We start from the raw sequence: 21890 nt of genomic DNA, 5'->3' as shown, positions 1-21890 counted from the left end.
CCATCCCCAATGTGAGTTAAATAGACACCAAATGTGAAAATGGAGGCTTTGAATAAAGAGACAATTTCAAAAGAAAATACTTTTAAAATTTTAAAATTTCAAAGTAGGATAACCATAAAAACGTGTTATCATTTATTTTTTAAATATTATTAGCTATTACTAAAATGTAATGAATAAGATTGATTTGAAATTTTAAAATTGAAATGTATTTTTTGAAAGATTTTTCCTTACAATAAATTTTCAGATCTAATCCGTCAGTAAGTAATCGCAATGAAAATATGACTACCTGGAAATTACATCGTTGGGCCTCTATTTGAAACTGAGCCTTTATTAAAATAATATTTAGATAGAAACAAAATTATAATTTTAAAAATAATTTTACGAGATATAAAATAAATATGTAGAGAAGTTTATGTTGTGAAAAAGTATTTTTAGAAAAGACTTTTTGACAAATCCAAACACCCCTATATACAAATACAGAACATAACAGTGAATGATGAAGTCGCGTGACTAGTCTGTGATCCCGTCCCCAATAAGGCAATAATCAAATCCCAAGCTCACTTATATTAAACAACAGCATAGAAGTTACAATCTCAACCCCGGTATCAATTCACAATCAGGAAAAAGAAATAGAAAAACTCTCAAATTCCAGCAACAATCTCCAGCCTATGCCCATAACATTTGAGCAGCAACCATCAAAACCAAAATAATCGTAACTCCCAGAGAGACACGCTCGACCTTAGCTGCTGAGTTCTGAGCAGTATTCTGGGAGCCAGGTGAGCCTGAAAAAACAACCGTAACACATCGTTTCAATAAAACTCTCCTGCCGAGAGAAAACAGAGCAACAAAACCACAAACCCAAGAAGACAGAAAAGATAAAAGAATGAGAGGAGCAAGCATACTTGAGAGGCAGGCCAAAGGATTAACTCGTTGGCCACATCGTCCAGGCAAGGTCTGAGCCTGAGTGATATTAATGCCAGCCTGCTCAGCTTGCCTTGTGCCCTTGTTGCTCACAAGGCTACAGAGGCATTGTGGGTCTGATTGGATGACAGATTTCAGAGGATCACAACAGCTAGCAGGGGGCTCTCTGTTGCCATTGAGATAATTGAGGCAAGGTGAGAGCTGGTTCAGGCACGAATTGTCTTGAGCCCTTGCGTTTGGGAACAAAGTAACTAAGAGCAGAGCAAAGCAGGCCAAGCAGAAAAGAGGAGCGAACTTGGTAGCCATTTTTGGATATCGTTGGTGGGGGTGCATCTCTGGTGGTATTGTGGATGGATATATAGGAGAGGAGAAAGAAGGGAGATATGGAAAATAAGAGAGTTTGGTGATCGAACTCGGTCATGGCCGATAAGCCGACGAGTGTTTGAATAGGTGGAGGTTTTTAGTGTTTATTTAAAAGACGCTTCCATGGTGTGGCTGACAAAGTGAGCGGTGGACAGGTGAAGCTACTCTCCTAAGTACGGAAATGGGCAAGTCAAAGAAATAATTGCGGAGGACACGGAAAAGGGCACAAAGTTTTAATTTTCAATTTTTCTTTTTTTTAATTGAATAAAATTTAAATCAGTTGAATATAAAAACTTATCGATCTCCAACAACGCTTTTGTACAATTCCTTTTTTTAAAAAAAAATAAATTTGTATGTGTATTTGTCAATCAAAAGGTCATTGATGAGGATAAATTCATGTCGTAATTATGTAGGAGAAGCAGCAATGAATGCTTTCTCAATTGGAAATCTTATTATCAAGTTAAAATTTTCTTTCAAATACTGACAGTGTTGTTAAAAAAAAGTACTTGTTAATAATTGCAACCAAAAAAAAAAATGACTGGCCCTAAATGTGTCGGTTAAAAATAATTTTGTGTTTAGACGAGGTAAATTTATGCAACGTAATGTTTAGAGATACTTTATTTCCATTGAGGTAAGCACATTCCTGCATGGTTAAAATAGCTATCACCCACCCACTCCTTCCCTTTTTGCAGAATCCACACTGCCGTGATCAAAATGCAAAGCTGCATCACGAACTAAACAAATAACAAATAAACATGCATTTTTAAGGTGAGTTTCACTAAGATAAGTAACCGTCTCAAATGCTTTCTCATGATTATTATCTCTGTAGACCCAATAATTTGTCACGATGAAGTTGCAAAATCTCATCAAGACTTAGACATGATATATCATCCCAACTTCAATCATACTAACGTGAGGAATGTTAAGGCAAACAGCAGGGCCTCTGCAATTCTTTCGCAGAAAAGTATATAAAACATCAATCGCAAACCTTTCCAAGAATGAAGATGATTTCCTTGCCTTCACGTACGTGTTCCCCATTATATATGCAACCCCAGCTTCCTTTGCTTCAATAATATCTGTTAGTTCTTCTCTTACATGAGGATCCATCTCAGGGATGTTCGGTACTTGATACCTCACGCGTTTCTTCTTCTGCGGTGGGTTTTCATCATTAACAGACCAAAGACTCCTCGAGGAAGCAGATCTGCCGGTAGAAACGGAGATATCCTCATGTTCAGACACTATTAAGCTTGAACTGGATGGCATCCTTTCACCACTCACAACCGTCATTCTCCCGTCAAGGGGAGAAGTCTCAAAGTCAGAGTCATCTTCTTCCATTGCTTCCATCAGGATAAACTGTGCTAGATTCTGTATGATCAGGTTCTCAAAGTCTTCGTCATTTCGTTGAATGTCCTTATACCCATATCTAACCGTGCATCTATACATACGATATGGTCTTGGGCAGACTCTCCCAACAAGGAAGCGTTCTGCAGTTGATACATACGGAACAGGGACAGATTTTATACAAACAAAAACCAGAATTTTGTGAAATGCAGGGAGATTGGTCACAAAATGGGAAAATATGGTAGGTATTCCAGTTACTAGTCCTGAGTAGATGAGACCTATTCCTGGGACACGGACAATGCCAAGGCTAGGACCTAAGCCTAGTAACCATTTCAATGAAGCTCTGTTTTGCGTCTCGAAGCTGAACTTCTTATGAGTACCGTAATGCCATATACACATGACAGTCATGAAGAAGAATGCCAAGACAAGAGGGACCCATCCTCCCTGGGGAACTTTCACGAGTACGGCTGATAAGTATAGACCCTCAATTGCCCAAAAGAATAGAAGGAACGCCATGGCAACAAAGATACTCTTCTCCCATACAAAGATTATGACGAGTGCCATCAAAAAGGTCGTCACAAACATGACCAACACAACAGCAAGTCCTGGTTACCAAGGACCCACAAAGATTTAACTTCAAAAGGATGCATAATTTTGAAAGTCATGTTTCAAAGGATGCTGCGTTTTCTCGAAAGAATATTTACCATAAGCATTTCCAATTAAATTTGTGTTCCGAAATCCAACAGTTACAGCAAGAGTGAGGAGCATCAGTATCCAGTTTATTTCTGGGATGTAGATCCGCCCAAATATATCTTTTGAGGTGTGTACAACTTTGACCCGGGGAAAGCAACCAAGTGCATGACATTGATTGATAATGGAGAACGTGGCAGTTATAACGGCTTGACTCCCAACAACGGTAGCGAGAGTGGCAATGACAAAGACTGGCCAATATACAGGGCCTGTAAAACAAACCAAAATAAATGGAACATTTTACAGGATTTAGCGGAGGACGCAATATGCAATAAGTGATTAGGTAAACTAACCAGGTATTGAGTGGTAGAAACTGTTATCGATAGCACTGAGGTTTTTTGATAGGAAAGCAGCTTGGCCCATGTATTGTACAACCAAACAAGGGTATACAGCACAAGTAAATGCAAGCTGCACAGGGAAGAAGAGTGTTAAGAAATTACAATTTCTCACTTTGCCACGTATCACCACCGCAACTTTGTTGGTCTGACTTGAACTAGCAAAATAACCCACCCTCATGACACAGCAAAAGGAAAGTAGTTTCTAGGTTCTTTATAATCCAATACGTGACTATATCAATTATCGCTTTCTTCTGTACAGATACAACCGTGTAGAACCTCAAGTTCATCGATAGAGATTAAAAGAACAAATATCATGCACTTCCCTCGCCCTTTGAAGTAACTAAAATTTATGATTGATTCATTGCATAAGATGAAGTCAAGCTTCATGCTCACCCTTATTGACATAGCAGTGAAATGACCAAGATCTGCAAACATAGCTTCAGTCCCTGATGAGACAAAAAATGCTGCCATAATTAGGTTAGGAGTGAACTTTCTCAGTTCTTAAAAAACAGAGCATTCTGCACAATAGCCCAAGGAACTGTTGGTTCATGACAAATAGGATGCCTTGGAGGCCCAGGTCAGATTTAACTTCTTTTCTTTTATTTTTCCTAATTTTTTGAAAAGCAATGGGAACCTCCGGGTCAGGTCTAACATACCAGTTATACAAAGGAGAATCCCTCCAAGAGAAAGCCAACCATTTCTACCATTCTTGCTGAAAAACTTGCACATATAGTGAGGGGATAATGCAAAAACAGCTCTTGTATTCCAACGTATTATATTATACAGCCCAACAGCAAAAGTGCACAGAAGCCAAATCGTTAAGATTGGTGCAAACATGAATGCTACTCTGTGGGTGCCAACATGTTGGAGAGCAAACAGCCCAATCAAGATGATACAGACAAGCAACACAAGCACTCCTGCGAGCAACATTGAATTTCTAACCCTAAACTTCATTCAACCCTTTATTTTTGGTTGGACAAACAAAAAGAAGAACAACACTATTTTCATCAATGGACAACAAAGTAAGAATTTTAATCACCTTCCGAGAAATCTGTTCCTTGCTTTCTTACTCCTGAGAGTGCTGCTAGAACTGCAAGGGTGCAGAATGTTCAGTATGTTTTGATTAGACTCTCACTAGTGCTGATAAGTGAGTAAAACAATAATAAATAAATCAAAGAAAAGCAGAAGTTTTGGTCCGAGCACAGATGTTAAAAAAGTATTCGAAAAGTGCAGAATTAAGTGCTTTCTAGGATAAAGTATGCCATGTTACATGATCCTCAGATTTTAAAATCAATTGAGAAGAGTGAAATTTGATAGCACATGCAGCCTCCTGTTTGATGATGTTTGCTAAAGTTAGAGGTGGTCACTTTGAACTTAAAACAACCTATAGTTCCTCAATAGGTCTTGGCACAGAAGAAGATCCAAGGGATCTTTTCTCTGCCAGCAAGTCACCAAGTATATAATTGCTCGGCAAGAGGGGCATTCCTACAAAAATAGATTTTCATGCAACAACTAATTCAACGCTAAATCTAAAATGACATAATTAGAAGTTCTAACTACTACTATTACAAGAAAAAGATCATCATCTCACTTGACATTGCTGGCGAGAGCACACCATCACCTATGAGCATGCTAACACCAAGAAGTACCACAACTAGTAGGACCGTTCTTGACCATCCATGTTTCTCCAGAATCCTCTTTAGTGTTGAAGAGAAAACAGCATTGGACGAGGGACCATGTTTGTAGGATGACAGTTCCTCATCAGCCGCTTGTTGGTTGGGAAGTAAATTAAACTTACCGTGCCTGCAGAGGAGAGTGTAAAGAGCAAACGTCCCCCCTGACATTTACATTTGACAACCGTTGTTTTTCCTATTATAAAACTGAAACAACAATCGATTTCATGGAAGTGCAATATCATTATATGTTGAAGATAAACCGTGTTATTAATACCTTCACTGTTATCATCAGCGCTCAATAGGATGAAAACATACTTAAGCAAGGGTATCAATGTAAGAGTCCAGAAAATCAATGAAAAAGAACCGAAGATAGTTTCCTCGTCTAGATGCATTAGCGACTTTTCTCCCATCGTGTTTGTATAAACATAGAGAGGTGATGTGCTCAGATCTCCATAGACTACACCAAGGCTTTGATATGCCAATAAGATATTCCTGGAGAGGTTTACCCATGACAACTGCAATGCATCACTATATCACTGCTATTAATAAACAAATAAAAGCTCCTTGTTTCCACTGAATTACATATTAGGAAAAACAAGCAGTAGTCAAATTAATTGCTGAATGTGGAACCAAATGGCAACATACGTAAACAAAATCTAGTATAAATTGAATTTTTTTTGGGCTGGCTACGAGGGTGATTATAGAACCAAGTAGGAACGGGCACAGGACAGAGTACCGGAAATTGTTTCTTATTGGATACATCTTAAGCAGGTGGGATAGCACTTGAAGTGGATGAAATTCATAAAACCACGCAAATAAACCTTCGCATTGGAAATTTTCATCTTAAAAATTATAAGCATAGAATTCCTGGGCCTGAAATTATTCTGAACGTTGAAATTGTAATTATTGAAGAGGCTCACTTATAAAGTACGAAGAATACGCTAAAAGATATTAATCTACGAAAATTTGAAGTCCTGTTCCTGCCCGATTATATTCTTGGAAAATATAGACAAACATTAGTATAAGAATCGAGTTAAATTAAGCATAATTGAGGGTTAATCAAGATAACCGCTCAAAAGTAAAAATCCACAAATGCAATGCGAGCTAAGGAAGGTTCTTTAAAGCTCTTTAATTGCAATGCGAAATTAAGACGGAGGGATTTTAATATTTTCCAGCAGGTTCAAACAACAACTGGGTATTTTCACTTCGCAGAGATCGCATATTCAAGCTGGGCTAAGGTTTAATCTTTAAACAACAGGGAAGCCATCGCAAGCAGGATGGATTCAAAAGCATTGAATCAGCAGAGAACGAATTTTTGGGCATCAAATTCAAATTGAGATTAAGCTTATAAATACATTTGTTATGACTTGGAAAGATTAGAAAGGAATTGCCAGATTCAGAGAGAAAATGTCTGACCAGAGGAGGATTACGATGGTTCGGAGCTCCAGCTTCGGTATCCATGTGGGCAAAAGTAACTTCATCGAACTATTTTTCCCTTCTGTGCGTGCGTACGGGTGAAAGGTCCTTGGAGGAAGGTCAACGTAGCCGATATATTCGCATATCTCGCTGTTATTATGGAGTCTCCAGTAATCGCTAAATGGCAACAAAATGATCTCCTAGTCGATCGTAAGCATACTATTTTGGACGACCCGCCTCTCTCGACTATTGGCAATGTCGTTTGTTCCATGGCGCTCTCCTGTCCCCCTACCTCCATTCTGCGTCATCCTGTAGAGAACCAATTTGGAATAAGAAGAATGCAATGTGGACGCAGAAAAGGACGGTTCACTTAGTTTCCGTGGTGGTTAGAAATGTGGAAGCGTCACATGCAGGCCACGCATGCATAGCAGGGAGTTGAACAGGGGATGGAAAAGAAGCCGGGTCAGAGATCGAGTTCGGACCTGGATCGCCAGTGCACTTAACCTGAGCTGTTACATGTAATTTTTCAATTTTCTCCTTGAAATGTAAACGAGAAATAACAAGACCACCAACTCGAGGAACAACGGAAACATATCGTGAGCTCCCCTGTAACCAGTGATCGCAGAGGATCAAACTTCAGATCGTCACGTAATACGTATCCTGTCACCATACAGATGGGAATGATTCTCGCGGAGGGATCATCATAAACTATGATAGAAGCTGGGGTCTCGGACTTCATCCATCCTCTGTTGCTATACTGCGGGATATACTTGGAGCTCTTGCGCTATGCGGGGAAAAGGGGGTTAAGACCGATCTAGTTGCTCGGTGGCGTTGCTGAAGCTCTAAAGTCTTCGGTGTCCGTTCCACGCAGCATGCACCATGAGAATCTTGGAACGCACATTTGTCTATAACTACCAGTCAATTAATCGCTTAATTATTTACATTTAAAACTCTTACTTAAAAAAATTATTGAACACTTCGTGGCACCATTTTACAGCATTTCATTTTGCAAGAAGCAAAACATTGGAACAGATTACCAAAAAGTATAACATTAATTTTTAAACATTATTTATCCCTGGATCAGTAGCCCGTTTTAAACTCATCATCAATCGAATCATTTCGTGGCAAGTTCCAAGGCCTTTTTTCGCAGTGACTGCCGCTCAAAAGGGGGTCAAAGTAATATTCTCCGCCACGATCAATTTTTCACGGGTGGAAGTGAAGTGAACATCCATATGGGTCCTCCGGTACTAAGCAAATATTCTGCAATCTGCATCACTAAGTCTTCCTAACCAAAAATAAAATTGAAAATACTATCATTATTCGTACAATTTACACGTTGGAAGAAGAGCAGAAGCAAAGATAAACATGATCAGAGAGGCCTTAACCTACCCTGAACACAGACAATAACCACCACGATGAACTTGCAAAATTCTATCAAGAACTACACATAATATATCATTCCAACTTCAATAAGACTGATGTGAGGAATGTTAAGGGCCACAGAAGGACCCCTGCAATTCTTCCGAAGAAATGAATACCCAATATCAATCGCAAGCTTTTTCAAGAATGAGGACGATTTCCTTGCCTTCACATATGAGTGCCCCATGATATATGCAACTCCTGCCTCCTTCGCTTGAATCAAATCCAAAAGCTCATCCCTAACAGCAGGATCCATCCTAGGATTGTTAGGCAGCTGAAATCTTACTCGACGCCTCCTTATTTGTGGGTTCTCGTCATCATAAACTGATTGCAAGCTTCGCAGGGTAACAGACTTGCTGCTAGGGATTGAGATGTCCACGCCAACATCCTCATGCTCGGACGCTATCAAGCTTGAAGTAGATCCAATGCCTCTAACACTTATAACAGCCATCCTCCCGTCAAGTGAAGAACTATCAGAACTAGAAAGTTGTGGCTGAGTAGCTTCCATTTGGATAAACTCTGCTATACTTTGTATCAGTTGGTTCTCAAAGTCTCCGTCATCCCTTTGGATGTCCTTATACCCATATCTGATGATGCATCTATACATACGATAAGGCCTGGGGCAAACCCGCCCTATAAGGAAACGTTCTTCTGGTGAGACGTATGGAACAGGAACTGATTTTACACAAACAAATACCAACACACTGTGAAATGCAGGAAGATTTGTGACGAAGTGGGAAAACATTGCAGGCACTCCTGTTGCCAGTTCTGAGTAGATAAGACCTATTCCTGGTACACGGACAATGCCCAGGCTAGGGCCCAGTCCTAGTAACCATTTCAATGAAACTTTGTTGTGTAGATCGTAGCTGTATTTCCTACGAGTACCATAATGCCATACATACATAACAATCATGAAGATGAATGACAGGACAAGAGGAACCCAGCCTCCCTGGGGAACTTTTATGAATGCTGCTGACAAATATGCGCCCTCTATCACCCAAAAGAATGAAAGAAATATTGCAGCAAACAAGACGCTTTTCTGCCAGACGAAGATTATGACAAGTGCCATCAGAAATGTGGTCACAAACATAACTGCTATACAAGCAAGCCCTGCGAGTCAAATACCAAAAAGAGTTAACTTCAGTAAGACCAAATAAAACATAGTGCGTCTTTTTATGCCAGACGCAAAAAAGTGTTCATTGCCTTTATTGAAGCACGTGTACCATGCAGCCTCATTAATAAGGACATCTTAAAAATGCAGAATATGTTCACAACCCAAGAAAACATAACGCTCAAATCAGATGCATGGGAACTCGTAACCTTGTAAATCCATGCATATCAATGCAAACCTAACGCTCAAACTGCAATTTCTATCAAAAAAGTATTAGCGAAATAACCAGAGCCACATGTGAATTCACAGTGGCAACTGGCACAAGCATCAAGTGTGCTACATACTTGAACAAACTATAATGCCTGAATATTAAGGGCTTTTTTTGGCAACCAGAATATTAAGAGCCTCATATTTTCTTTCTTTCGAGCACTTGATAGTAGGATTCATCCCTGAGATGATATTTTACGACTAAACTTTGGGCGTTCTCTTTTCTGCTAATTTAATTCGACCAACTGATTCTGAACTCAAAGCATATAATTTGTCCATGGACCAAATAGAACTACTAAACCAGTCGTGATTTGAATGAGCCCGTGCCCTCATGCAAAGGCACACCAAATCAGCTCCAGCAAGCAATTATTGCCATGCCACCAATCGCCAGACATATGAGTAACCATAGGCAAAAAAGAATAAAGTGATAATGGTCTCATATCTTCTTTTTTTTTTTTTTTTGGGGGGGGGGGGGTTCCACTGCTCCATAAAGTAATAAATTACCATAAGCGTTTCCAATCAAGGTCGTGTCCCGGAATCCAATCGTCATAGCAAGAGTCAGGACCATAAGTATCCAGTTTATTTCAGGGATATAAATCTGTCCATATATATGTTTTGAGGTGTGCACAACTTTCACTCGTGGAAAGCAACCTAGTGCATGACACTGCTTGATAATGGAGAAAGTGGCAGTTATAACAGCCTGACTCCCCACAATAGCAGCAAGGGTGCCAATAACAAAGACAGGCCAATACACAGGTTCTGCAGGCAGGTAGAAAAATTAACAAATCAGAACAGTTTGCATTGATGGGAATTAGTACCAAGAAAGAAGAGAACCAGAAGAACTAACCTGGGATTGAATCATAAAAACTGTTACGGACAGAGCCGAGATTTATAGATAAGAAAGCAGCTTGGCCCATGTATTGTACCACCAAACAAGGGTATATAACAAAAGCAAATGCAACCTACACAAGGAAGAAGTGTGTTAAGAGATTTCATACTTGTTATTGCTTCCAGAGTAGAGATCCAATAACATAGACACTTCAAAGAATCCATCTAATTGTGGAAATGAAAACAAGATATCACACTACATGTTTTTCAATCCACTAACAATGTTTTCAAAAACTAAGACCAAGTGAATGTCCAAAACAGTCAAGAGCTCACTCTTATTGAAAAAGCAGTGAAATGACCAAGATCAGCAAACATAGCTTCAGATCCTGGTGAAACAAACAATGATAGGCATTTAGCGAACAGAGCATTAGAGTTCTTAAAACTGAAAGTATCTTGTGAGTCAATGTAAAATTAAATTCATAAAGTGGAAATGCAACATCCAGTGTAGTTTTCCAACAAAGTTTTGATAAATGACACAGGACATGGAGGTCCAGGACTACCATACCAGTGATACAGAGAAGTACCCCTCCAAGAGAAATCCAACCTTCTTTGCCAGTCTTGATGAAAAACTTGATGATATAGTGTGGGGATAGAGCCCAAACTATTTTTGGATTCCAGTATATTATATTATACAGTCCAAGAGAAAAAATGGATACAAGCCAGATTATTACAATTGGTGCAAACATAAATGCTACTCTGTGGGTGCCACAATGCTGGAGAGCAAACAGGCCAAGCAATATGACGCAGGCAAGCAAGACAAGTTCTCCTACAAACAACAAGAAACTGCTATAATAATGTAATATTTAAGCATTTGGAATTGAATCAGCACCTGTACAAACTGCAACATCTTCAACAAAGCACAAATAGCAATTGACTCACCATTAGTAAGCTTTTTGTCAGTAACTTGTAATCCTGATACTGCAGATAGAACTGCAAGTAGATGGGAAGAAATGTCAATTTCTGATCAGGTGCAAGACAATCCTCATGTTAAAAGAAAACTCTTTAATGTAAAAAATGATAACAAATTAAACTAGTTACATCGGAGACCTATTTAGTTGAGAACTTGAAAATGTGCAAAGTACAATATAGTAAACAAGAAACCTAAGTACCCTAAAGACCCTTTTGGAATGATTTGACTTTAATTGTAGCTACAAATTTGAACAAACAAAAAGAATGATAGCAAGGGTTGTGAGTCCATAATGCCTCCACGAGTGGCAGGTTAAAAGGGTAAAACCCAAGTTGGTTCCACGCCCCCCCCCCAAAAAAAAAAAAAAAAAAACTCCCCCCAGGGTCCCCTTTAACTCTATTGTGGGCTAGGGGAAGGGGTTGTAGAATTTAACATTTTTATAATGGTCTAACCTTCTCACATTCCAAATACGAATCACATGAAGAATAAATTCAATATTTCAAAATTCTGTTAAAAGACTTTACTGCCTTCCTGACATGAATTTTGAAGGTAATTCTGTCACTTTACGAGACGCTACTCTAACGAGAAAGCCCCACCAAAAAAGAGGCTCAAAAAGAGTAGATTGCTTGCTAAGTGGCATTTAACTTCCAAGTGGTGAACATGGGGGAAAAAACAAGTAAAAGATCCCATTCAAGAGGGCTCCTACTTAATTCATTTTATTTTCATTTTCTATGTAATTAAATTATTTAAAAGATTCTTTTAGGATTTAATAGATTATTAGAATATTACAAATCATCCAAATGACCTTCCAAATCTGTTAGTAGTTTATCTTATTTTAAATTAGGATATACTATTTTAGATATATGGGTTTTCAAATAGAGATTCAAGGATATTATTTAATATCTTGCCATTATATGGCAATACCCTTGTCTTCTCAGTGTATTTTCTAGGTTCCTCGGGTAGGTCACCTAGTGGGTCCACATCACTTCCCCATTTTGTACTTTCGCCTTTTTCTTTCCCGCAGGGGGGATTTTAGAAGTATATAAAGCTATGTTAACATTTCCAGAAGACATAATTAATAACTCTAGACAATCACAATTTCAGATTACTAAATACGTAATTTACCTGAAATTGCTGGAGTAAATACACCATCGGCTATGACCATGCAAGCACCAAATAACACTACAACAAGTAGAACTGTTCTTAACCTTTTATGCTTCTCCAGAAACCTCTTCAGGGGGGAAGGGGATACAGGCTGTGATGAGGGACCATATTTGTAGGATGATAGTTCCTCATCAGCCGCTTGTTGGTTGGGGAGTAAATTAAACATGGCATGCCTGGATAGCAGTGAGTAGAGAGCAAATGTTCCACCTGACAATGTTTGTACCAGAATCAGAGCATGCGCCTGAATACAATTAATAATATCTTGACTAGAGGAGAATTTGAAAGAAAAAGAAATATCAAAGGAGTTCAATAATTTATATGCAGAATTCTAGTTTTAGAATACCTTCACCATTATCATCAGCACTCAATACGATGAAAACATATTTAAGCAAGGGAATTAGTGTGAGGGTCCAGAAAATTAATGAAAAAGCACCAAAGGTAGTTTCTTCATCATGGTACTTCTGCAACTTTCCTCCAAATATGCTTGTAAAAACATAGAGAGGTGATGTGCTTAGATCTCCATATACTACGCCAAAGCTTTGATATGCTAATATCAGGCTCCTAGAGAGATTAACCCACGCCAACTGCAAAGCACCAAAAGATAGGTGAACATTAAAATTTTATATTTGGAAAAGGGAACAGTGAAGAATGCAATACCAGTGAAAAAAAAATTGAAGATAAAAAATCACTTTATGTCAGAGAGTATATAAATTTAAAACGAAAAAGTACAGCATGAAATTATAAGTCATCAGGAAAACTTATAGGAAGTTCACCACTTCCATCAATACTCGTTATCACCTTTAAGCATTCAGTTTATATTTTCATCAAATCATCATGAAACATGCTACTCCATCTTTATTTGGGATGAGGCAGGAACAGAACCCAATCCCACATTATGAACAGGCAGTGTAAAAAGGATTGGCAAGAAAATAAAAAACAGAGGAAGAAAGAGCAGGGGCCACCACAGAATTCAATTCTTGAAGCTTCGCCAACCTAGTCTCATCCAGAGCATTAGAATGGAACTGGAAGAATTTAAATTCTGTAATTTCTGGTTTGAGGCCCTCAGAGAGTAGCTAGGCATGAGATCATCTAACAACCCTACTTTGCACATTGCAGGTGAGGTAATAAAACAAATCAGGGTAATCAACAGAAGTTTTCGTTTATTTCAGTTGCATTAATTCCCTCTATTACGAGATATTCTGCTTCCCCTAGCCAAGCATCCCTCCAGCCTTCGCTGTCCTGGATTTAATACATCACCCGAGTGAGTTGTAACAAAAAGCATAAAATCAATTTCTGCAGTCCATTCACCCAATGCTCCGCCGCAAATATTATTCTTTGGTCCACCATTATCCATAAGTGGTTGCTTCTCCAGAAAAGCTGGGTTCTCATGATTTTGGACTTTTCTCAACAACAATGGAGCATGAGCTGCCATGAATAGGCCAGCTCTGATACAAGTGTTGGAAACTAGGAAGGGTAGGAGGATAGGAGAGAGAGAAAGAACAGAGAAGGAAGGAGAAGAGAGTCAATCCATTTCTGATGTCCTCAGATAATCGTGTCTCAGACCCTTAGTCTAAACCAATCAACTAAGCCCCAGCAAATAAATTTAACCGGCAGATTTCTACCAGGTACGAACTCTAGTACTAATGAATTTGCCGGAAACTGAGGGTTTAATCTTTTGTTCACCACGATGACAAGGATACAAACAGTCTTCCGATAATAAAAAATGTATGGTACGAGTGTAGGACAAACGGAGACAACAAAAATATACCAGTGCAATACATTCATCTCCTAAGATTTATAAAATAAAGAAGAATAATATACTCGTTAGAGCAGGAGTCCAAATCGGAATTCAAGAAAGACAGAAGCAAGTCAAGCAGGATCTAACTAAACTTCACTGAGGAAGAACAACTTCGATCCTCTTGATTCATCAACACGCAACCCCCAAGTAAAATCAAAAACCAGAAAATGAAATTTAGATTTAGGATACGCTGACAGAACAGAAAGAAACCACAAAAAAAAGGCGGATGAAAAGAGGAAAACACTAACCTGAGAAGGATTCCGCGAAGACGAAGCTCCAGATTCCGGTTCCATGAGGAAGTTCGCTCACTGTGGGCGCGCGTGATGCTAAAGAGTGAGTAGCTGGTTCAGATATTCCCTCGCATCTCTCGGGCTCTCGGATTTGAAGCTCCGATTAAATCCGAAATGGCAGTCGTTGAGTGTAAAAGGAAAATTACGGAATGGTACTCAATAATTGACATTATCTCGTTTCCATTCCCAAATGGCATGCCTGTGTACCACAAGCGGTTGGTTTTCCGGGATGGCGCCATTCGGGGATTCCAACAGAATATGGAGGGTAAATATCTCTCTAATCCATTCCAAATCTAAATTACGGCCAACATGTCCATGGATTCATTCTCCTAAAATTTCACTAAAATGGATGGATTATTATTGTTTATGGTTGTTAACGCACCTTCAGATGAGTTGTTTGTGAAATTGGATTGCCATCTTAAAATTTATTTAACCTCGAAATACTGTTTTTAATGTTTTTTTTAACGGTAAAAGATTATCACTTTATCACCACTCCCTGGATTTTTTTTAATCAAAGTTATATAAATACTAATAAAGGTCTGACATTCAAAGTGTGATGCAGGCATTATAAACATTGCTTTCAAACTCACAAGTTGACTTTTCAGTTTAATATTTTGTATTTTCAGTTTACAAAATCATATCAACTGACTCTTAAACTCGTAACAATCATAAAATTTGTTGAACTCACGAATTCATTCGTCAAGTCTACTCTTTTTATGTTTTTAACTTGCAAAAATAAGTCAACTTGTTATGAAACTTCTACTAAATTTTTGAGTTTGGTTATTTTATAGAATGAACGTTGATTAATTTAATTTTAATTGTTGGAATTTAAAATCTATTTAAATTATATTGTTATGATTTGTTTATATTTTAATTATTGAATTATATACTTTTGACGCTAATTTTAAAATAAAAATAAACTCTTATAAGTTTAAAATTCGAATTTATATCCTTACTATGAGTTTGCTTAAAATGGTAAGTTTGACAAACTTTTTTTTTTGTGACAACTAAATGTGCCGAAATTAAACATGAAAGATTTACAATTTAAACTTCTAATTAAATATTTGCATACCCTCCTCAATAAATATGAGAATATCAATTTATTCTCAGAAGTACTCAGAGATGATATGAATCGGAACTTTTGCATGGAGCAATTTTTCTAACTGTATTTCGGCCCCTTGGCTAATTGAGTAATTACACGGAGGATGGTAAGGAAAAGGGTCCAAAAAGAGAAAAAAAGAGCGACACGGCCATGGCAAGCGACAGCGACTATCTAATTTTCAACTCAAAATGATTGAGGGTCGATCGTCCAAATTGCATACTCCTCCTGTCCTAATTATAAGACTCAATTGACTTATTTGAGGAGATTAAAAAAGTAAGTTAAGTTGGTTATTTATAATAAATAAGTGTTGTCATTCCTAAAATATCCTTGCTAATTAAGTATATTGGCTAAAACTATTATTATTAGAAGGATTATCTTGAAAAAAAATACATAAATATAAGAGACAAAATGAATTGGGATCTTATAATTAAGACCAAATAAAAAGTCAAATAGAGTCTTATAATAAGGACCGGAGGAGTATTTTATATGTCTGTGATTTAAACTAAGAATAAATCATAGTAGTACTAATGAAATTGTTATCCCATCTGATTATATTGTATTAGCCTAATACTATTTTCAGTTTTTAATATAAATAATTTGACATTTAATTTAATATTAAATATAAAACTCTAATTCACTTGTCTATCACGTCTATTCATTTTTCAAAGTATTCATTATAATATTTTTTTGGTGATAGATTTATATGTTAAAAATTTCATCAAATACTAATTCTAGTTAATATATATATGATTAGTAAAAATATTTTTAAAAAATAACACATATTTATTATAAACAACTAACTTAACAAAAAATTTTAATTTATTTAAATTAGTTAAATACCGTTGGTTCTTATGCTAACGAGTGGAATTAGCATCATGCTGTGTGTGGCAGTAATGTGATTAGACCGTCCTGGACAACTCTCGGAATGTCGGGATGGGTTAGGCCCACCTCCATCTGTTGGCCCTGTTCTCTCAGGCCCGTTTGGGTTGGTCATTTATTTTACACCACGCAACGACCAGGACATAAAATATTTAATACATTTTTATAATCACAATTTAATAAGGGAAAATGACAACAAAATATCACCTGAATTTCAAAAAGACAAATAAGACACCTGAATAAGTAAAATGACATATAGGGGACTGGGTACCAATCTAAAATTCAGATTTTTGGCCAAAAGACCAAATTGCCTTGTCTGAAAGTGAGAAAAAGGAGAGAGAAAGACCGACACAGTAAGAGAAAGGAGAGAGGAAGACCGACACTGATGAAATGCGGGAAGAAGGAAAGAAAAATGTTGGAAATGCTATTATCTTACTCCTTCGCATCACCATTCTGTAGAGATTGTTGATTTGGTGAGTTTTGGTTGTGGGAAAGAGGATTTGTAGTGAGAGAGGGAGTGAACCTGTGGGAAAGATGAAGCGGAAATCAGAAAACAATGGCGAGCAATTACGTAACGTAACTGCTGTCATATGCCTGCTGGTTTTTGGTAAATCCCATTACGTGAATAGTAAATTTTACTATACATGTAATTAATTATGAATTTTACAAAATACATATTGTGATTTACAATTTTTGTAGTAAAAGTGACTACTTTGTTAATGGGTTTTGCAACCTGTTTTCAGGAGATAAACAACTTGTTTGTAAAAACTAATAAAATTTCACGACAAAACATATAGTGGGATTTACAACTTCCGTAGTAAAAATGACCACTTATTCAATGGGTTTTGCAACTTGTTTTCAGGGGATGGACAGCTTGTTTATAAAAACTAATAAAATTTCATACTAAATTTGACAAAACACATAGTGAGATTTACAACTTTCGCAGTGAAAATGATCACTTCTTCAATGGGTTTTGTAACATGTTTTCAGGGGATTGGCAACTTGTTTCTAAAAACCAATAAAATTCCATACTGAATTTTACAAAACATAGAGTGATATTTACAACTTTTGTAGTGAAAATTACCACTTATTAAATGAGTTTTGCAACCTCTTTTCAGGGGATGAGCAACTTGTTTCTAAAAATCAATAAAATTTCACGCTGAATTTTACAAAACACACAGTGATATTTACAACTTTTATAGTGAAAATGACCACTTCTTAAATGGCTTTTGTAACCAGTTTTCAGGGGATGGGCAACTTGTTTCTAAAAACCAATAAAATTTCACGTTGAATTTTACAAAACATATACTGGGATTTACAAATTTTGTAGTAAAAGTGACCACTTTGTAATAGGTTTTGCAACATATTTTTGGAGGATGAGTGACTTACTCTTCACCACCAATAAAATTTCACACTGAATTTTATAAAACACATAATGTGATTCACAACTTTTATAGTGAAAGTGACTACTTCTTCAATGGGTTTTGTAAACCTGTTTTCACCGGAAAGGCAACTTATAAGCATAAATAAATCATTCAGTGAACGTGTACCTGAAGTACGCCACAATAAACATTGAACTATTAACTTTCATAATTAACTACATGTATAGTAAAATTTACCATTCACGTAATGGGATTTATCAAAAACCAGCAGGTATATGACAGCAGTTACGTTACGTAATTGCTTGCCATTGTTTTCTGATTTCCGCTTCATCTTTCCCACAGGTTCACTCCCTCTCTCATTACAAATCCTCTTTCCCACAACCAAAACCCACCAAATCAACAATTTATACGGAATGGTGATGCGAAGGAGTAAGATAATAGCATTTCCAACATTCTTCTCTCCTTCTTCCCGCATTTCATCAGCGTCGGTCTTCCTCTCTTCTTTCTCTCACTTTCAGACAGGGTATTTTGGTCTTTTGGCTGAAAATATGAATTCCAGATTGGTACCCAGTACCCTATTTGTCATTTTGCTTATTCAGGTGCCTTATTTGTCTTTTTAGAATTCAAGTAGTATTTTATTGTCATTTTCCCATTTAATAATATTTAGTAGCAATTATTTCTTATTGTTAACATCTAAGCAGCCACATCGCGTCAAGGCATCAGACATGTGCGACATTTCACATTTTATTTTTTTTCTTATTTTCCTTTTTTAAAAAAAACATTTAGATGCGTTTAATATTTATAAGAGAAGGGTTTTTTTTTTTTTTATGTGTGGAATATATTACAAAGTGCCTTGCTAGTCCCGTCTTCGCGGGTTCACTAGCACGGCCTGAAATGATAATTGATCTTCTTGTTGGCTTCCACTTCCATGAGAGTGATGCTGAGGCTTTGCAGAGAGGGAGTGAAGTAATTAGTATTATTAAGAGCTTCAAAATTCTTAAAAAAATTCGTGGGGATTGACGAAGGAGCTGCTTCACGCGCTCTGCGGGAACCTTCTTCCGCGTCGACGATGCCTTTGCTGACTCAAGATGAGGCCACCCAGACCAGGAATCCCGTAAATCAGAAACCAGAGAAGACGACAAATTGTCTAACTCAGGAAGACGAAGACGACGACAACTTGGCAAATTGGTGGGTTTTATGAGTGATAAATAAACAAATGCTCGTCTCGGCTGGGGGGGTGTTGGGATTGAGTTATCTCATCAATAAATCTTTTTATTTACCTAAATTCACGCGGATGCTGCCGCCATGAGCAACCAAAAGAATTCAGTTGTCCAATATAGGAGAATCTATCATGTTAATATAAAAAAGTAATTATCTATTAAACTTAACGTAGGGATATTTGGTTAAAACGAAAATCAATTTGCAGATAGTTAAATGGATATTACACATATAACACATTACTTCTGACCTCAAATATAAGAGCCAGTTGACTTTTGTATTTAAAACTAAAATAAAAATTAAATGATGTCTTATATTAAGAATCGGGTGTAATAATATTTTAACCAAATTTTTCTAAAAAATTTATTAAGTTGAATCTCCTCTGGTTTTGCCCTTTTTTCCTGTCTATTACCGTCTCAGTAAACCTTTGTAGTTAATCACATGTGACATGTACGCACACTACATCCAACGAGATATATTTAATTAGAATATATTTAAAAAAATTAGTTAAATCAGCTGTGTGTAAAAAATATGTATTAATTTTTTTAAAATGTTCTCTTAAATTATTTACATTAAAACTCCCCTAACATGTAAGTATTGAAGGTAAAATAAGTTGATGTTTTATATTCAAAATTAAGCATAACTCCAAATGCTTGTCAATATATGTTACGACTTACGAATCGGAGCTAACACGTACATCAAGTGACATGGACAATATTGATTTAACAAAAAACGATGTCTTCCGGCCTTAACGTAGATAAACTTGTTTGGACCAGGCGTTATAGAGACGGAAGAAATCAAGTAAGCAGTAAGAAAACAGTAACACAAGATACACTGGAAAACAGAAACGGAGAGACACAGATTAGTCATTAGTGACTGGGACGGAGGAAGGGGATGACATCACATGCACTGATCCGCCAATATTTAATATACTTAACGCTATTTTTGGTTACTGATGTAATAATTAGATAGCTAATTTATAAATAATTAAAAAATCAGTTAAATCAATTATTTATAATAAATAGATTTTTTTAATAAAATATTAGTATTTAATATAAGAGTTAGTTGATTAATTCAAGTAGATTAAAAAAATTAGTTAAGTAAATAGGTGTTGTATTCCCTAAAATACTTTCACTAGTCAATTGTTATTTGATCAAACACTTAATATATGCAGTTATTACAAGGACTATTTTAGAAAGAAAAAAATAAATAAATATGAGAGATAAAATAAATTGAGGTCTTATATTTAAAATTAAATAATATCTTATATTAAGTACTAAAAGTAATATTAAGTTACGGAGGAGGCAGTATTATTATTCATGTATTAGTGTCCATTTGCAATAGGTTTGCTGAGACTTGAGCTTGTCAAAGATGAGTGAGAGTGACGTTGAACACATTGCGAAGATTTTGGGTGTCTATCTGTTTGTCTGATAACGATCGCTCCGACCTCCGAGAGCCATCCGTGGCTATGACTATGATGTGTGATGGAACGCACATGTCCCTTGGTCGGTGCCAAAATGCCAATTATACACTGCAACCCCCCAATAATTCGTTCTCTTTCACGTCTATATTTTATTTCTTTTTCTTTTTTGTTTTTTGACCTTGTATTTGTTTTTCTGGGTATCCTCAAATACATGGGACAAGATAATGTGACACATCACATATGATTATACATCCTCTTAAAAAATGATATCAGTTTAAAAAAAGTAGTATTTGAAAAATTCACAAACACGCAATAAATTAATTTACACTTTAAAGTAAAATTAAAATACTCATTCACAAGAAATTTTCAAGTATAATTAATTTATTACATGTTATCTGACTAGAAAAATAATGGGAAATCATATAAAATATATTAACGTTCATAAAAATTTTAAATAATTAAGCTGGCATCACGTATATGTATGCCGCGCGGCAGCTAAGGATTGGGCTGGACATTAGCTTGATATCCAACTCGACTCGTCTCTCAAACCGGCCCAGTATATCCCCTAACCTCTCTCTCGCACGCGCATGTTCATTTAACTATATAATGATATCGAGGGAACAAAAACCATTAACGTGGTAGTGGTCTCATTCTATTCAAAAAAAAAAAAAACCACAAATTTATGTTTTGAAAAATATACTTATTAGGGGTTATTCCTTAACTACTCCAAATTCGAAAAAGATTAGTCTCAGATCTAATATGATTTTAAAAATACCCTTGTTTCACATGAAAAAATCAAAGTATTTGACCAACAGGAGTTGGTTTTGGTAGAAGGGTTTAAAGGAACTCGTCACTCATAACGTGACAAATTAAAATATAAAGTTTTTTAGAGAAGTACTCCTGTTTAGTGTCTCAAATAAGATTGTTTTTAATATGAGAATATGTGTATATATATATATATATATATATAAAATCAAATCAAAGTAACTTTGTAATGAATAGATTCCTTTCAATCACAAAAAGGGACAGAATGTGTTTTTAAACAGTAATCATTTATTTTTTCAAAATTGATCCCACGGATCATCCCAGCTAATACACGATCTAATCTGGTAAGTGTGAAAGTTAATATAACTTAATTATGGAGTCCTCTTCTTGCGCGGTGACAGACACATTAGTGGCACCATAAAATAGAACTATCTAAAACGATGAGAAAATAATATAATTCAGAACAAAACCC

General features: G+C 36.5%; 3 protein-coding genes across 8 annotated transcripts; all 3 read right to left on the bottom strand.

Annotated features, from left to right (window-relative positions):
• Positions 1–459: 459 nt before the first annotated feature.
• On the bottom strand, positions 460–1338 carry LOC114719808 (lipid transfer-like protein VAS). Its single transcript, XM_028905345.1, has 2 exons — positions 903–1338; positions 460–782 (listed from the first exon to the last, which is right to left on the bottom strand). Exons 1-2 carry the CDS (start codon positions 1252–1254, stop codon positions 667–669), a joined length of 468 nt encoding a protein of 155 aa, XP_028761178.1. The 5' UTR covers positions 1255–1338; the 3' UTR covers positions 460–666.
• Positions 1339–2027: 689 nt separating this feature from the next.
• Positions 2028–7399, bottom strand: LOC114719792 (potassium transporter 4). 4 transcript variants are annotated; one of them, XM_028905323.1, is made up of 10 exons: positions 7288–7399; positions 6806–7114; positions 5664–5904; positions 5305–5550; positions 4753–4803; positions 4370–4630; positions 4107–4159; positions 3669–3783; positions 3330–3584; positions 2028–3230 (listed from the first exon to the last, which is right to left on the bottom strand). In XM_028905323.1, the coding sequence occupies exons 2-10, from the start codon at positions 6848–6850 to the stop codon at positions 2158–2160; spliced, it is 2340 nt and encodes a 779-aa protein (XP_028761156.1). In that variant the 5' UTR covers positions 6851–7114; positions 7288–7399; the 3' UTR covers positions 2028–2157. The 4 variants fall into 4 exon arrangements, with proteins under 4 accessions (XP_028761156.1, XP_028761155.1, XP_028761157.1 ...); XM_028905322.1 differs by having other exon boundaries at positions 6806–7399; XM_028905324.1 differs by lacking the exon at positions 4370–4630 and having other exon boundaries at positions 4107–4177; positions 6806–7399.
• Positions 7400–7762: 363 nt separating this feature from the next.
• On the bottom strand, positions 7763–14861 carry LOC114719791 (potassium transporter 4). Of its 3 annotated transcripts, none has more exons than XR_003737937.1 (10): positions 14608–14861; positions 12905–13145; positions 12523–12768; positions 11370–11420; positions 10996–11256; positions 10764–10816; positions 10450–10564; positions 10107–10361; positions 8195–9334; positions 7763–8090 (listed from the first exon to the last, which is right to left on the bottom strand). XR_003737937.1 is itself a non-coding variant. In XM_028905321.1 (9 exons), the coding sequence occupies exons 1-9, from the start codon at positions 14650–14652 to the stop codon at positions 8247–8249; spliced, it is 2355 nt and encodes a 784-aa protein (XP_028761154.1). In that variant the 5' UTR covers positions 14653–14861; the 3' UTR covers positions 7839–8246. The 3 variants fall into 3 exon arrangements, 1 of the variants encoding a protein (XP_028761154.1); XR_003737938.1 differs by having other exon boundaries at positions 7763–8086; XM_028905321.1 differs by having other exon boundaries at positions 7839–9334.
• Between the last annotated feature and the right edge of the window lie 7029 nt (positions 14862–21890).

The sequence above is a fragment of the Neltuma alba genome, unplaced genomic scaffold (genome assembly GCF_004799145.2).
Source record: "Neltuma alba isolate B1F8T4 unplaced genomic scaffold, ASM479914v2 tig00011952_pilon, whole genome shotgun sequence".
Taxonomy (NCBI): Eukaryota; Viridiplantae; Streptophyta; class Magnoliopsida; order Fabales; family Fabaceae; genus Neltuma; species Neltuma alba.
The sequence above is the reverse complement of the archived record's forward strand: the minus strand, read 5'-3'. Positions and strand labels throughout refer to the sequence as shown.

Coding starts and splice junctions, on each gene's coding strand:
- LOC114719808 (XM_028905345.1), bottom strand. CDS start 1,254: ATGCACCCCCACCAACGATATCCAAAAATGGCTACCAAGTTCGCTCCT. Junction 783..902: donor TCCTTTGGCCTGCCTCTCAA/GTATGCTTGCTC, acceptor TTGTTTTTTCAG/GCTCACCTGGCTCCCAGAAT.
- LOC114719792 (XM_028905322.1), bottom strand. CDS start 6,850: ATGGATACCGAAGCTGGAGCTCCGAACCATCGTAATCCTCCTCTG. Junction 3,585..3,668: donor TTTCTACCACTCAATACCTG/GTTAGTTTACCT, acceptor TTTGTTTTACAG/GCCCTGTATATTGGCCAGTC. Junction 3,231..3,329: donor TTTAATTGGAAATGCTTATG/GTAAATATTCTT, acceptor CTTGGTAACCAG/GACTTGCTGTTGTGTTGGTC.
- LOC114719791 (XM_028905321.1), bottom strand. CDS start 14,652: ATGGAACCGGAATCTGGAGCTTCGTCTTCGCGGAATCCTTCTCAG. Junction 10,817..10,995: donor GGTACTTCTCTGTATCACTG/GTATGGTAGTCC, acceptor TTGTTTCACCAG/GATCTGAAGCTATGTTTGCT. Junction 9,335..10,106: donor CTTGATTGGAAACGCTTATG/GTAATTTATTAC, acceptor TTTGACTCGCAG/GGCTTGCTTGTATAGCAGTT.